Genomic DNA, 16,307 nt, shown 5'->3' with positions numbered 1-16,307 from the left:
GGCATTAAATTTTTTTTTAAAAAAAAAATTTGTAACAGTAATTTTTAAATACTCTGTGTACATTAAATTCTTACAAAACAATAGAAACAAATACACTGAATCACATATATAACAAAATATGAGTCACAAACAAGAACTTTGATTGCATTCATATTATCATATTTGATTACATTGTACTTCAAAAACATTCTAAAAACATACAAGTCAAATTCCTAAGTACACAATCTACAATATGTATCAAGGGTCGGCATCATCATCTCTACAATATTGTCATTAAGCTTGGGGCGAGCCCAGTCAACCAAGCTCTACTCCTTGCTCGGGCGAGTCTTGTCCACAGACCGGCGTCCTGTTAAGAGCTTAAGAAGGGCACACCGACGAGTTGTGTGGTCTGAGATGGTCAGGAGCTGGGGATTTGCTGGCCAGTGGTGGCAATGACAATCTTGTTCATGTCTAGGAATCTTCAAGCATGGGATCCTCCAAATACCTGCATAAGTTTACTGATCACTGTGCAGCTGTAAGGGCCCTTGCTTGGTGCCCATTTCAGTCAAATATACTAGCATCTGGTGGCGGCACTGCTGATCGATGCATTAAGATTTGGAATGCCCGGACAGGGAAGTGTACAAAAAGCATCGACAGTGTTTCCAAAATGGGATAGTGTTTCCAAAATGGACTGCTCATCACCTGCATCGATTTTGGAGTTCTGGTGTACACAAGCAAGACAAACTTAAGGCCGTGCAAAGCAGAAGAAGACAGTGCATAATCCAAATTCAACAAGGGCCAAGACATGCGCAAACAGTTTCCAGCAACTGCTAAATTAGTTCCATCCTGATAAACAAAAAATGGCTCTGCCATACACAGCACAGCCACCTTAGCAAAAAAACATGGAATTGCACACCTTTTCATGCAGCCTGGGTAACTCTGGAACAGAGTAACCCCCAGCTGCTGAGAATCCACCATGGCTTGAAGAAGTATCGGACATGTCGTCGAACTTGATAAACTGACTCAGCTGCGTCGCCGCTAGGTGGGCATAGCAAACGGGTGCAACTGGGAGAAATGCAACACAGGCAGGGGGTGAAAATTTTGAAACCAATCATGCATTCATATATTAAGACATTTTTTCAAAAAAAGGTAATGTACGACAAATATGTAAGCCACAGAGATCAGTAATCTCTGTGCCTGTACATTGAAAAAGAAAGCAAAATGTAAGTGTATCATGTTTCAAGGATCTTGGAGGTTTCAACCACTGAAAACTCAAAAGTATATTATGAAATTAAATACTACAGTTCAAGCTTAAATAGGCATACCAGGTGGAACATTCTCTTGAGGGTTATTAGCTTGGAAAAACTTTGTGTGATGATTTTTCTGAGCAATTATCACAGTGAACTTAGGAGACCACTGTTCATCAAGATTCTTGCAAGCCTTAAATAATAAAACAGAAAATGACAACATAAGGACCTTTGAAAAAAATCAAGGTAAATCTGACATAGTTTGCCCTGCAAAAGAAAACAAGTTGTGCAACTATGTACCTCAATAATTTGATCCAGCTCGATGTTTAAGACCTGATTAAACTGCGACTCACTTACTCCATCCCTAAAATCCAACTACTGATTTCAGGTAGAATTAAGTGGACAACAATGGAACCAAGCACATTTATGGTGAAAAAAAGATATAATTGCAAAGGTGCAACCACAACCACATATAATCAAGAAAAAGTAGAACTGGAAAAATCAGCTAAAATTTTCTGCAAATCTGATTTACAATAATTATGCAAGAAAACCAAAACGCAATGCTCTCACTTTACACCAAATGTCACCTTGACCATCTTTTACAACTTAGGAGTTAAATTAGTAGTTCTTGCAAATCAGTGAAAAGATGACATGATAGATCCATCAGAACAAAGCAAGAAAGGTTACTATAGGTAGCAATCAACAGAGATAAACAAATGATATCCATAAAATGATAGTAAAATTCAATGATCATAACATTGCATTCAACCAGGTTAAAAAAAAGACAGGACTTTGGGACGACCTCGGCAAAAAAGCATACCTGAAAATAATATTTTGTCCAGGCTTTCTTTTCGCAGAACTGGTGTAAAAATCAATCAGCAGTTCCCTTTAGTTATCAAATGAAATCAAGTGAGCAATCGAATAAATCATGTCAGCAGATAATACTGATGTAAAATTTAAAAAAAAATTGAAAGACAGATAATGGGCATCATGTTTCGTATAGGATATTTTTTTTAACATCAAGGCAACAAATTAGATTTCATAAATAAAAATCACAGACATCTGAAACTCAACAGCCTACAAGAAAAGACATAAGCCATCTGAAATTCCTAAGTACACAATCTACAATATGTATCAAGGGTCGGCATCATCATCTCTACGAGTAGATGAAGTATCATCAACCTACAAGAAAAAAAAATATTTTAGAAACTAAAAATACGAAAGTCATCACGCTCATACAAGAATACATTATAATTACATAAAATATTCAAATAGATTTAGTTATGTACCGGAGGAGCAAATCTCTGCAAAAAGGATGAAATATGGTCAAGCTGGTCCTGCAAAGATTGTATCTTCAACTCTTGGCTTTGCTTCAACTCCGCCATATCAGTCATATGACTCTGCCTCATCTCCTCTATCCTTGTCTCATATGACTGCTTTATCTGTGCCATCTCTGTCTTCAAACTACTTACCTCTGCAGTGCTAGTACCTTGTCTGGCATCTTGGGTATATCGGCTCACTGCAGACAGCTGAGTGGGGGTAACTCCGACACCGTAACCCCTCACGCGACCATAGCGTTCTGGGCCCATCAATTCAGCATAGACCTGAGCCTCGACGCGACTGGCCACGTCGGATGATGATGACTCCCCGACGCGTTCTGAAATAAGAGTTGTAGCTCTTTCCTATATCTCTCTCAAGAAAAAAAACAGTCACATTAATATTTTAAAAGAAGTAAAATTAATAAGAAAATTCTGAACAAATAAAAAATGAATACATACAACTATATCTCTCGACTCGTCCCGGACAAAGCTGCCATCTCGGTGAGTGTGGGTCATCTTATAAAACTCTACCTCACCAGGCTCCCTTCCATGCTCTACCATCTACACATACGGAAAGTATATTGGCAAACTATATATCATGATACGTGCTATATGTTAGTAAAATATCAAATAGTTTCAAAAGAACTTACAAATTCATTTCTACGTCTCGCATAACTCTTCGAACCTGAAGTATGAGGAACTGCTTGAGATGCTCGTGCAACTCTGCCAATATTAGAATATGTCTGCCAAAATAAAAGCACACAGTATAATATGATTCAATATATATATTCGCAATCTATATTAATAATAAATATAATATAAAATATTGAAACAATATACGTGACCTGTCCTCTTTCAGAAAACCAGTAGTGAACAAGCTCCCTCCACTGCTGAGGGTATACATCAGGAGGAGTCACACGAGCAACCTCCTCCTCTGTCATACCCTCGTGCTTGAAGTCCGTCTTCAATTTTGCTTTATATTCTTTTCATTTGCGATTGAGGGACTTTAGCACCCAATCATGGCTCTCTGGAGGGAGTACAAACTTATCCTACAACAAGATTCAGAATGTTATAATAATATTAAACATCTAAGATAAAATTATGATACTAAGCAAATTAATATACAGGAGGTGTCGAATTAAAAAGAATAAATTCAATTCATTACCTGTATAAGTCTAAGAAGCTCAACCTTATACGAAGGAAGCATGTCATTCCACTTCGTATAGTTGAGTGGACACAGCTGACCCTTGCGTGCAACCGAACCTAAAAAGCTTGATAGTAGACTTCCAGCTCTATTGATGGGCTGCCCCAATTCGTTGCAACGGATGATGATCTTCTCACCCGGAGGAAGCTTCCACACATCCTTTGCTTGAGTAGGTCCCCGTCTCGTCCTCACCGTCCCTTGTCCATCTATTAAAATTAAAAAGTCTTAAAAAGTTGAAGACAAATATGAACATAAAATATGAACTTTAAATCGAATTACCCTGGATCCGGAGCTCATCCTCCGGACAATCAGCAGGAGGCTCGTGCTGAGATCCTGACTCGTGCTGCTGGTGCTCACATGGCTGCTGGGACTGCAGGGACTGCTCAGAAGTAGATCCCACCTGAGAATGCTGGAACTCCACATCTCTAAATCGTCTTCCTCGGGGCATATTGTTACCTGGAATGCACAAAAAAGAATCAATATTTGGTTAAATAATATATTTATACTAAATAAAGGGCTAATAAAAGAGAATATAATACTTGATTAAATGATAAATTTTACTTACCATTATGAAACTACATTCTCATTCAACATCCATCCTAATCAAACTCCTTGGCGCATTTACTTCATCAGTTGGCACAATATTATAAGGCATACACTGAGTATAAGTATCATCGTCCTCCTCTTGCAACCTTTTTCCCATATCATACAAGTCCCTAGGTTTCGTCTTAATAACAAGAGACCAATTTTTATCTTTTGAGTCTTGCACAAAAAATACTTGTCGAGCTTGAGATGAAAAAACAAATGGATCATCTTTCAATAGCACACCTGTATGTATCAACCTTGAAAAATTTACAAGTGTGAATCCATTTATGTCTTGCCTCAAACCTCTAGGTGAGTTTATATCCACCCAATCACATCGAAATAATACTACCTTAAAATTTTCATAATAATCCAGCTCATAAATATCTGTTAGAGCACCATAATAATTTTTTCCATCCGCCTCAACCATAACCCCACTATTTTGGGTTTTTCTAAATTTCTCACGCTCTTTAGGATGAAATTTAAAACCATTCTTAATGAACCCACCATATCTGTTGACAATATTATTCGGACCTCGAGCAATGACTATTAACTCCTCGGAACAATTCCTTTCCATCATCGTTGGTACCTAAAAAGAATTATAGAAGTAATGATTAATTTCTCTCTATAAAATTTAAAAAAAGCTTAATATATTAGACATCTAACCTGCTTGAAAAGCCATTCTGGAAATAACTCAACCAACCATCGTTGCTCAATCCTTGGTGTAGGACGAATGTTATGGTTGAGACTTCGCTGAGCTATTAAAAATTCTCTGCACAATCAGAAAATCATTAATTAAAAGCCAATATTACATTCTTCTGACATGACAGTAAATTTAGATTTTAAGTAACCGTACTAACCTGCGAGACTCAGATATTATATCACTATGAAGTAAGACATAGCGATGTGCCTGTGCCAACGATTTCTGGTCAAGAACAACACTTTCAACTTTTCCCAAAACTCTTCCGCCAGATGAGAACTTGTAAACATCTGCATTCTCTATGATATCACAATTCCTTTGAGATCGATTGAAAACCGTTTCAACACCTTCAAGATATCTCGAACAAAATGTCAAACACTCCTCAGCAATATATCCTTCAGCAATCGAGCCCTCGGGATAGGCTCGATTGCGTACATAATCTTTTAAGCGCATAAGAAACCTTCAACAATAAATTTTTAAAATAAATATCAAAATCAAACTGATTATTAAATATGGACATTAGAGTTTAGAAAAATCACCTCTCAATAGGATACATCCATCGGTAGTGAACCGGTCCACCAAGTTTAGCTTCCGCCGCTAGGTGAATGAGTAGATGAACCATAATAGTAAAAAATCCAGGAGGTGTAAGTGCAACATTAGACTCCAATTGATCAAGCTCCTTAGGATCAAGAACTTTGGAACATAATGCCTTAAAGAATGATGACAATTGAGAAACAATTGCAAAAACTTGTTTCGGTGTTGACGATCTTAAAGCCAATGGAAAGATATCTTGCATCAAAATGTGACAATCGTGACTTTTAAGATTTGAAAGTTTTCGCTCTTTGAGATTTACGCATCGTGAAATATTCGATGAGTACCCATCAGGAACCTTCAAATTTTTTAGAACTGTTAGAAAAAGATCTTTCTCTTGAGTAGACATTGTATAACATGCAGGAGGTATATAAAATTTATCATTGGCAAGCTCTGTCGGATGAAGCTCTTGTCGTATGCCCATATCTTTCAAATCAAGACGCGCTTTCAAGTTGTCTTTAGTCTTTCCATCAAGATTTAACAATGTTCCAATCAAGTTATCACAAACATTCTTTTCTATGTGCATGACATCAAGATTATGTCGAAGAAGATTATACTCCCAATAAGGTAAATCAAAAAAAATACTCCATTTTTTCCATAACTGTTTATGTGTAGAAGCAACCAATGTGTCATCATCATTTTCCTGTCCATATGCATTGTCATCATTCTCAAAAAAGTTAGCATCCTCTAAAATCTCTGATATTAACCCTTCATTTAATGAGCTACCAACATCCTCCCTTCCCCTCTTCTTTAAACATTTGGAGACCTTACCAGGTATGTAATTTGTGCCATGCATTTGTCTAAGAACTTCGGTACCAGTTGGTGGAATAGGGGCAGAACGCAACTCTGTGGTACTATCAAACAGATCATTCTGAAATCGAAATGGATGGTTTGGTTCTAACCATCGACGATGGCCCATATAACAGAACTTTCCTCCATTTTTTAACCAATATGAATGGGTTGAATCTCCACAAGAAGGACATGCAATACGCCCCTTAGTGCTCCAACCGGATAAATTAGCATATGCAGGAAAATCATTAATAGTCCATATAAGAGCAGCACGCAATTTGAATGTTTGACCAGTAAAAGCATCAAATGCATCAATACCCTCCCATAACTGTTTCAATTCCTCTATTAAAGGTTGCAAAAAAACATCAATATCATTACCTGGGCCCTTATCACCTGGAATAACCATTGACAAAATGAGTGAAGACTGTTTCATACACATCCATGGAGGTAAATTATATGGAACCAAAACAACCGGCCAAGTGCTGTATGTAGAACTCATAGTTCGAAAGGGATTAAACCCATCAGTAGCCAAACCCAGTCTGACACTGCGAGCATCAGAAGCAAATTCGGGATGCCTATCATCAAATGCTTTCCATGCGGGACTATCCGCTGGGTGTCGTAACATTCCATCCTTTGTACGGCCTTCGTCATGCCATCTCATCGAGGAAGCTGTCTTCGGTGATGCAAACATCCTTTTCAATCTTGGTATAAGAGGAAAATACCTCAAAATTTTAGCCGGTTTTTTCTTAGTCGGTGCAGCATCCACTTCAGTCAACGAATCATTCTCGTCATCTTTATGTTTTCCCCATCGTGGGGTTCCACATATTCGGCACGACTCTTGGTTCCTATTTTCACCACGATATAAAATGCAGTCATTCGGACAACTGTGTATCTTCTCATATCCAAGGTCCAACTCTTTTATCAGTTTTTTGGCTTCGTATGAAGATGATGGCAGAGTAACACCTTCCGGAAATGCATCCTTTAATAATTGAAGAAGCATGGTAAAAGACTTGCTGGACCACCCATTCAAATATTTCAAATGTAATAAATGCAGAAGAAAAGAAATCTTCGTAAAATTCTTACAACCCGGATACAGTTCTTGATCACAATCTTTCACCAAGTTATCATAATGAGCTGTGTCATCAGCATGTATAGATTCCTCAACATGCATGGACTGATCAATAACTGCACGCTCATCTTCTCCTACAGTTCTGATATTATGTCCAAGAGCATCTCTAAGTAGGCCCCTTATATCATCTTCTTCTACAGAATTTTGTTCCGTGTCACTACATTCAAAATTGAAGGTGTCTTCTAGATCGGAGGGTTGGTTACATGAAGGTATGAACTCTCCATGGAGTACCCATTCAGTATAACCCTTTAGAAAACCATTCCATACCAAATGTTCTTCAACAATTTTTGGATCAAGAGCAGAACCGTTTACACATTTTTGACATGGACATAAAATCTTCCCGTTCATATTAGATTTCTCAAAAGCAAACTTAATGAAATTCTGAACTCCATCCAAATATTCAGTACTAGATCTTAACTTATTTATCCAACTTTTGTCCATTCTATTAGAATACCGATTGAACTGCAGTTTTTAAAAAAAAAGATAAACAAAATTAAGTAAAATGCAACAGAAGAAGTATATTATGCAGCTGAATGGAATGAGAATGAGAAAGAGAAAGGTTACCACTCAGCAAGCTTAAAGTTTGCAGATAACAGTGTCGGTGAAAGGGGTGAAAGAGAGGGCTCTTCACCTACAATCCCTGTGGATGTACCAACACAAGCATGAACACATGAAATTTATTTAAGAATGTCAACAACAACCAGTTCGAGAAACATCAACTCACCTACTGTTTGATTTCTTATCCTTGCAAGTTGTTGATATGTTTAAATGTCCGAATATGTTGTCTGGAATGAAGATAATGCTTCTCAGAAGAGCATGTATTTTCGTATTTCATGATGCTCTATTTGAGATGCCAATGTCGTAGCTCTTAAAAAAAACTCATAGCTGATATCCTAAACTACTGGGATACCAGCTATGATAGTTAAAGCAGAGATAGTAGCTAGACAGGCAGAAAAAGTTTTGCCAGAATATTTAATTCAAAATCATGTTCTCAAGAAGAAAGCTACATTAAATATAATATAAAGTATATTCGATGATATTGATACAACAAGAATGTCTCCCTGCATCTACTGAACAACTAGAATATAAGATTCCTTTTTTGGTCTAAACTTTGCACTTATCCTACTCTAATTAAATAAAGAAACTATCTATTATATTTCTTCACAAGAAAAATAGAATTGGTGAGAACTAACCATAAATAGTAGCAAAAACAAGACCACCAGTAACAACATATAGCATCATTAATTTGTAAGGCATCAAAGTTTTTGAATCAGTCGGGCAATTCATGAGTAAATCATAAAATCTATGATAATTGACATGATTTATCCTTCTTAGACTTCTGCTAAAATACTATTATTGTCAGTCAAATATACTGAATTAATGCAAACATTGAAGTGGCCTAAAGCAAACTAAATGTTTCAAAAATATTTTTATGTTAACATACAAACATACATAAAGAAAGAGAGAGGTGAATTTATACATTCTAATCAAAGAAGAACAAGTAAGAATCTGTTTTACAAAACAAACACCATGCTTAGAAATTAAACAATACGTACACATTGTCAATTATAGGCAACAAAGTGGAAGGCAAATTTGAAAATAACTGCAAAAGAACTTTAATTAATCGAGGACATGTACAGGTGTACCAGATGTCACAGAGCCACCAGGTGAATTAATGAACAACTTTATGTCCTTCCTTTGGTCTTCCGCATCTAGAAATAAGAGCTGGCTGATAATCAGATCAGCAGTCATAGATTTACTCATAGAAGAAATAAATTGATAATGATTTAAGAGAACATAAATATGTGATGAAGGATAGTGTATACATGTATCAAATGCACACATATAGACACACACATATTCACATGTGCATGGTTGTGCGTGTGTCGAGGGAAAGTTGGACTCCACAATAAACTTTAATTTTTTAAAAAAAAATATTTAATGATTCAAAACCAATGGTAGGCCACCCAAAGTGAAGATCCAAATCATTGAACATGACCTACACCAAAAAAAAAAGATAAGGAAAAAGAAAAAAAATCCTAAAGATAAAAAATCATGTGTTTTGTTGTCTTTAACCTAAGCATCAAGTGGCTGAAAATGGATGGTTTTAACAACATGATATTATAGGTTGATATGTTCTAATCACAAAAACCTATTGAATTTAAATTTATCCATGTTCTCAAATGTATAAAATCATGATCAATGAAGTGGATTTTGAATTATGTGTCCTATCATGTATTTTAGCATACTAGCTCAGTAAACGTGTAGGTTTTATTCAAGGCATTTTTAGAGATGAAGATCAATATCAATTGCATGGAGCTTCAATTTGGATATCCCATCATGGATTTTGAAATGTAGTCCAGCCAATATACAAAATCACACACAAACACACAATATATAAGAGAGAGAAAGAGAGGGAGACTTCCATAACAATGCCAATGCATGCAGCTGCAGTAAAAGTTTCTCAAACAAAAAGAACTAATCCTCTTTGCAAAAATAGCAGACAACAAGAAAATATAATGTTTTCTCAAGAAATCTGACATAGCTTGTGTGAAGTAAATATCAAAAGAATACATAACATTAAAACAGAAGCTCTGCAGTGATCACTACTAACTAATAATAGACGTACCTTAAGAACTTGCAGTGCTGCCAGTGCCTGCCCCTGAACCTGGTCAACTACTGCAGGAACTAAAACTTTTCCAGGAGGCACCTGTAGAGCTGCAGGGATAAGAGATGGAGCAGGTATACCAGCATGGGACCAAGATAGTGGAGAAAATATAATTAAGCACTATGCATTCTGCAAAGGCCATACCAAACACAAAGAAGAAAATCTAATATAGTGGAGAAAAAAATCATGAGAAGTGATCCAAGAATCTCAGCCTTCTTACCGAATGAAGCTATTGAAAAGATGATTTTCACATAACATAGTCTCTCCAATCCCCCTATCTTTCTTCCCGATGGCCCAGCTGGATCAGGAGTAACGTGAGGGAAGGAAAACCAAGACCAAAACCAAAAAGGTGAAGTAATCCCCCTATCTTTCTCCCCTCTGTTTCTCTCCACCCAAAACAAAACTATACCGTCCCCAAATCCCTCGCCGCTCTCTCTCCCTGCCGGCCCAAGAAAACCCCCGACGAAGGAGGAGAAGCCCCCGACGACCCCCGGCGACCCTCGACGACCCCCACGACCTCGGCGAAGGAAGAGAAGCCCCCGACGACCCCCGACGACCCTCGGCGACCCCGGCGAAGGAGGAGAAGCCCCCGACGACCCCCGGCCACCTCTCCCTCTTCCTCTCCCTCTCCCTCCCGGCCTCTGCTAAATTCCTGGGTTTTTGCCTTCTCCCGGCTGGCCTCCAAATTTCCCGATAACCCCCGACGACCCCCGGCCACCTCTCCCTCTCCCTCTCGGTCTTTGCTAAATAAATGGGTTTCTTCTTCTCCCGGCTCGCCTCTAAATTTCCCAACAACCCCGACGAGCCTCGGCCACCTCCACCTCTCCCTCTCCCTCTCCCTCCCAGCCTCTGCTAAATCAAATTCCAGGACATACCTTGGACGTTGACGCCGAAGAGTTGAGCGAACGGACGAAATGGCGAAGCGACGTGCCGGAGAGGAGGTAGCGCCGGAGACGAGGAATGGGGGCTAAGGCAGCGCCGGAGACGAGGAATGGGGGCTAAGGCAGCGCCGGGACGAGGAAGATGAGCTTGAGAGGAATGGGGGCTAGGGCAATTTTGCGGGCTCGGGGTCGGCCGCTGGGTATTAAGTGGGCTTCGGCGACGCTTATAAGCGTCGTTTTGTGTTAGGTCCGCGACGACGCTTTTAAGCGTCGTTGATTGCTTCAAATTTCCAACGCTCCAACAAAGCGTTGGAAAGAGTGGGCGCGGGAGCGGGATTTGCCGACGCTTTTTCCTAGCGTCGGCAGATAAGCGTCGGCGTTTTATTCTTTTACTGTAGTGATGTAATTCAAATTGTCACACCCTCAACCCGAGATAGCGAGCCGGAGGTCCCGGCAACTGCCGCAAATTCACAGAGAACACTCCCTACGAGCATGCAAGGCATCTATCTCATTATGATATCAAAATCAGGCAACAAAAATAATTTAAATAATAACATTCAAATTCTAATTAAATAGCAAAATTAAAAGTCTTACAAAACCAATAATATTCCAAAACTTTGCATCAACTCTAAAACAAAATCTAGTCTAAATAAAGATGTCAAAATCTTGTCTCTAATCGCTTTTTCATGATAAATCTCTAAATTGAGCTAATTCTTCGGATATGTAAAAATAGTATGAAATCATATAATGAATTAGACAGCCTAGTAAGCAATGAACACTTTAGTCAGATAAATTAAATAATGAAATAATAATAATATACTTAAAATTAAGTATGCAAAATACATAGATTCAAAGCAAAATTGGTACACTATCCAGTCACTTCAAATTTTGAATCTTGTTTCATAATTCAATTATCTTTCAAATCATTTAGTTCATCTCGACGGTTATGAGCTATGACCATATTTATACTCTATGGTCGGGCTAGAATATGAGCTTATCAAAGTGCCAACGTATAATCTCTCCTTGCAGGATGTCGATATGCTAGTGTGTAACCCCCACTAGCAGGATATCGATATTTAAGTGAATAATCTTCACTAGCAGGATGCCGTTATACCAGTGAATAACCCCCACTGGCAGGGTGTCAATATACTAGGGAATAACCCCAACTAGCAAGGTATCGATACATGGCCTGGCTACGAGTCCAAATTGTTTCGAAGCAAAAATCCGGTTGGATCAGTACGTGCATGCTCATCAGCATGATTGAAAAGGGCCCGCTTCGGCCTCTGATCCGCTACCTTCAAAGCTAATCGACAATCACAACAGCAGGCATCATTAATACCAATGCTAGCTAACCCGTCGAGGTGCCGAGTATCTTGTGTAGTCGATCTCCTCAGGAGGCCAAGGCCATCCCAAAGAGACAGCATACGGAAGACGTCATTTCCTTCTCTAACGCCGATCTAGGAGAAATACATACTCCTCATGATAATGCTATAGTTATTTCTCTTACAATTGCAAAAAAATGTTGTAAAAAGAATATTTGTTGATAATGGAAGTTTGGCCGACGTGTTGTTCTACGATGCTTTCAAACGAATGAAGTTGCCCGTTAAACAACTTCAGAAGGTCAACACGCCCCAAGTCGGCTTCTCAGGAGATTCTGTCCCCATGGAAGGCGTGATCAATCTATCGGTCACCACGAGACAAGAGCCTTGAAGCCACACCTTGAGGTTAGACTTCTTGGTGGTCCGGGTCCCCTCAACCTACAATGCGATCTTGGGCTAACCTGGCCTCAATGCCTTCCAAGCTATGGTATCGACCTATTATCTGCTCGTCTGGTTTTTCATAAGAAGTGGAGTCGGAGAAATCCGTGATGACCAAATGGTGGCTTGCTAATGCTACATGGACACCCTCAAGGGAAAGAAGCCATTGGAGACTCTACCAATTGAAGAGTTAGACACAAGAGACAAGCTCAAGGAGCAATAAGGAGAACCAACCAAGGAGTTGGTGCAGGTCCTCCTAAGGGTAGATGAACCTGACCGAGTTATGTAGATCAGTTTGAGCCTAGATGATGAAAACTAGGCCAAGATGATCGGCTTTCTCCGTGCCAATGCTGATGTCTTCACCTGGTCAGCCACCGACATGCCGAGAATAAGCCCCAAGGTGATGGTTTATGAGCTTAACGTGGACCCGGCTCACCTACCTATGCAGCAAAAAAAGAAAAACTTCACCATAGAAAGGCAACAAGTTATATACTGAGAAGTTGACAAACTCTTGGAGGTCGGCTTCGTTCGTGAGGTACATTATCCAGACTGGTTGACCAATGTTGTATTTTCAAAAAGGCTAATAAAAAGTGATGAGTTTGCATCAACTACACCGACCTAAATAAGGCATGCCCAAAAGACAGCTTTTCGCTTCCAAAGATTGATCAACTCGTGGATGCGACCTCTGGACACCAGCACATGGTGGCATACCAATAGAGAGCAACATGGTACTGCAACTCAAGGGTCAAGGATAAGCTTTTCCGACCTGGCGACCTCGTCTTGAGAAAGACTGAAGCATCACAACTAAGGGAACTAGGAAAGCTGAGCCCGAACTGGGAAAGCCCATACCAATTAGTAACCGAAGTAGTGCGACTAGAAACATACAGGTGAGAGAACCTTGACGGCATTCCAATCCCACGAACTTAGAATTCCAACAACCTTCGTGTCTATTACCAGTAAGATCTATTGTATTCTAATTTTTTTCCTAATAAAAGTCTTCTTGTTGTATTTCTATCTTTCAGATCGGTCAATTATGACAAGCGTATTCAACTCGAGACACCTCGAGAACACTTGGGACCCAACCTAAGGGACACCTCAGGTATGCCGGGCCCCAACTTAAGGGATACTCTGGGAACCCCTGGGCCCCAACCTAAGAGACACCCCAGAGATGCCTGGGACCCGACCTAAGGGACACCGCATGAACGCCTAGGCCCCGACCTAAGACTCGAAGATCAGAAAGATTGAGTTGAATACCAAAGCAATTGTTTGGGTTAAAGATGTGAAAAAACCGTCCCTACCGTCGTAAAATAAGAGCACCTGGCTCTGACTCCATGGTTATCGATAGTCCAGTAACGAAACCGACTATATGGAGAAACCTCAGACTTTTTTGGGACCTTCCTATGCCGAGCTCACTCAGAATTCAAAGCAAACCCAAAGGCGAACATCTGAAGATCAACCGAGGAACGCCATATGGGGCAAAAGTTCTCGCTGATCTTCTAGTCAAAATCATCTAAAGATCAACCGAGGAGCACCAAATAGGCCAAAAATTCTCGCAAATTCTCTGGTTGGAATCATCTGAAGATCAACTGAGAAGCGCCAGATGGGTCAAAAAACCTTGCCAATCCTCTAGTCAGAATCATCTAAAGATCATTCGAGGAGCGCCAGATGGGCCAAAAATCTTTGTCGATCCTCTAGTCAGAATCATCTGAAGATCAACCGAGGAACCCAAGATCGACTAAAGGATTTGAGTCCTTGGAGCAGTGAGGGGGTGTACTTTTTGAACTTCCAAGGAGGGCTCTTGGGTCGTTGTGAGCCTCTCTCGCACCGAGGTGAAGCACTCCTCAGCTCTCTTTGCTCCTCACACCCCCTCTTTCCTCCTCAGGGTGGTCTTCCACCGACAGACTCGCGATGGGAGGCCATGGCTTCCTCCACATTGGCATATTTTTCTGCTTGTGCCATCATTTCGGTGAAGTCGATGGGAAGCACTTCTCCAAGGAGAAGAAGAAGCACAGCGTTCGTAAGATGCTCTTCATTGCTGATATTGCAACCAACTAATCTAGGTTGCAGACCTCTAGTGTTGTCGTATTGAAGCGGCTAACATAGTCCTTGAGGGACTCTCTCTTCCTTTGTTTATTGTCAAGTAGTGCGTCTGAGCCACAACACCATCTTCAACTGGAGATGAAGTGCACTATGAAGAGGTGGCCGAGCTACTCGAAAGAGTGAGTAGACTCGGGCCGAAGCCCTGATAACCAAAACCAAGCCGCCTTGGGAAGGGTTGCAAGGAAGGCCTTGCAAAGCACGATGTCGGCGGCTCCATGTAGCATCATAAGAGCTTTGCAGCTCTTGAGATGATCCAGAGAATCTGAGATTTAAGATCGTTGTTCGCCCTTAGAGCTTGTCCCTTAAGGGTATGAATCTGCCGGCCGATCTCCTCGATTTTCCTCTCAAGGTCGGCATCCCGCTGAGGTGGGGGCTCTATGTGGCGAGGAGGCAAGAGGCTCGGAGCGGAGTGCTTGCCGGAGTGGGGGTTCATAGTACATGTTAGTAACCCTTATATGCCGCAGGAAATTTCAAAATTTTTTTCAGATCGCAGCGGAAAGACATATGCGGGATCCGTTCATCGTATGAACATATTTTAAAACTTTGTTTGTAGATAGATTAGGATTAATTCTTTTAAACCATTTTTAAATCATTAAGAAGGTCAGATCTTCACCTTGTGTGGGTAGATGGTCTCCGCAAATCTGATATTCGTGGATTTATTGAAGGTTCGATGGAAGCCGCACACGCGTTTGGCCTCTACGGATATCCACACGAGGTAAAGCACCGATCGAAGCTTTCGTATCTTCCTAGGGTGCTAGCTCCCTTGCAGAGATGGCTATTGATGGTTGAATTACTCTTCTTTGAATCAACTTTTGATTGCCTTGAGAGGAGGAAGAAGAAGGAAGAGCCAAGGAAGAAGATCCAAAGGCCCTTTCGCAGCCTTTTCTTTTTCCTTGCTTTGGATTCAAATGGAGGAAGGAGGAGGCCACGCCAAAGCTTCCTTTATCCCTTATTGCTTGCGGCTCAAAGGAGGAAGAGGGGAGGAGGGGTTCACGGCTGAAAGGAAGAAGAAAACACCACAAATTCGCAGCCCCTTTGAACCCTCCTTTTGATGGCGTGTAGATAGAGATGAGCTCCTAAATTTTAGGAGCTCATCTTTATCCCTTTAGAATTCAAAATAGGAGGGGCGTATGCCCCTCCTTTTCTCCTCACGTATTCAAACCCTCCCTCTTATCCCATTTGGTCAACCACTTAATCATATTAAGTGGTGATTTGGTTTGGGTCTAATGGTTGGGTCCAATTCTATTCAAAATAGAATTATGTGCACCCATTTTATTTTTCTCCAAATCCTAATCCAATTAGGATTTAATTAAACCATGACTCAATTGAACTCTTCAATCCTAATCTAATTAGGATTCATG

The 16,307-nt window shown here is 40.1% G+C and overlaps 1 protein-coding gene across 1 annotated transcript; it reads right to left on the bottom strand.

Moving 5' to 3' along the window:
- Positions 1-119: 119 nt before the first annotated feature.
- LOC120112399 (uncharacterized) lies at positions 120-11,463 on the bottom strand. The gene is made up of 19 exons (XM_089928127.1): positions 11,084-11,463; positions 10,429-10,506; positions 10,170-10,337; positions 9,187-9,252; positions 8,265-8,325; positions 8,105-8,180; positions 5,571-8,002; positions 5,192-5,491; positions 4,998-5,103; positions 4,315-4,920; positions 3,711-4,205; positions 3,391-3,594; positions 3,196-3,288; positions 2,516-3,106; positions 2,047-2,408; positions 1,527-1,590; positions 1,305-1,419; positions 896-1,044; positions 120-700 (listed from the first exon to the last, which is right to left on the bottom strand). Exons 7-10 carry the CDS (start codon positions 7,979-7,981, stop codon positions 4,333-4,335), a joined length of 3,405 nt encoding a protein of 1,134 aa, XP_089784253.1. The 5' UTR covers positions 7,982-8,002; positions 8,105-8,180; positions 8,265-8,325; positions 9,187-9,252; positions 10,170-10,337; positions 10,429-10,506; positions 11,084-11,463; the 3' UTR covers positions 120-700; positions 896-1,044; positions 1,305-1,419; positions 1,527-1,590; positions 2,047-2,408; positions 2,516-3,106; positions 3,196-3,288; positions 3,391-3,594; positions 3,711-4,205; positions 4,315-4,332.
- Between the last annotated feature and the right edge of the window lie 4,844 nt (positions 11,464-16,307).

Source organism: Phoenix dactylifera, chromosome 17 (genome assembly GCF_051530095.1).
Source record: "Phoenix dactylifera cultivar Ajwa chromosome 17, Ajwa_hap1_PhDact_Kaust_v1.1, whole genome shotgun sequence".
In the NCBI taxonomy this organism is placed as follows: Eukaryota; Viridiplantae; Streptophyta; class Magnoliopsida; order Arecales; family Arecaceae; genus Phoenix; species Phoenix dactylifera.
Note: the sequence above shows the minus strand (reverse complement) of the source record. Positions and strands in the feature narration are given on the sequence as shown.

Coding starts and splice junctions, on each gene's coding strand:
- LOC120112399 (XM_089928127.1), bottom strand. CDS start 7,981: ATGGACAAAAGTTGGATAAATAAGTTAAGATCTAGTACTGAATATTTG. Junction 5,492..5,570: donor TGGATGTATCCTATTGAGAG/GTGATTTTTCTA, acceptor TTATTGTTGAAG/GTTTCTTATGCGCTTAAAAG. Junction 5,104..5,191: donor ATAATATCTGAGTCTCGCAG/GTTAGTACGGTT, acceptor CTGATTGTGCAG/AGAATTTTTAATAGCTCAGC.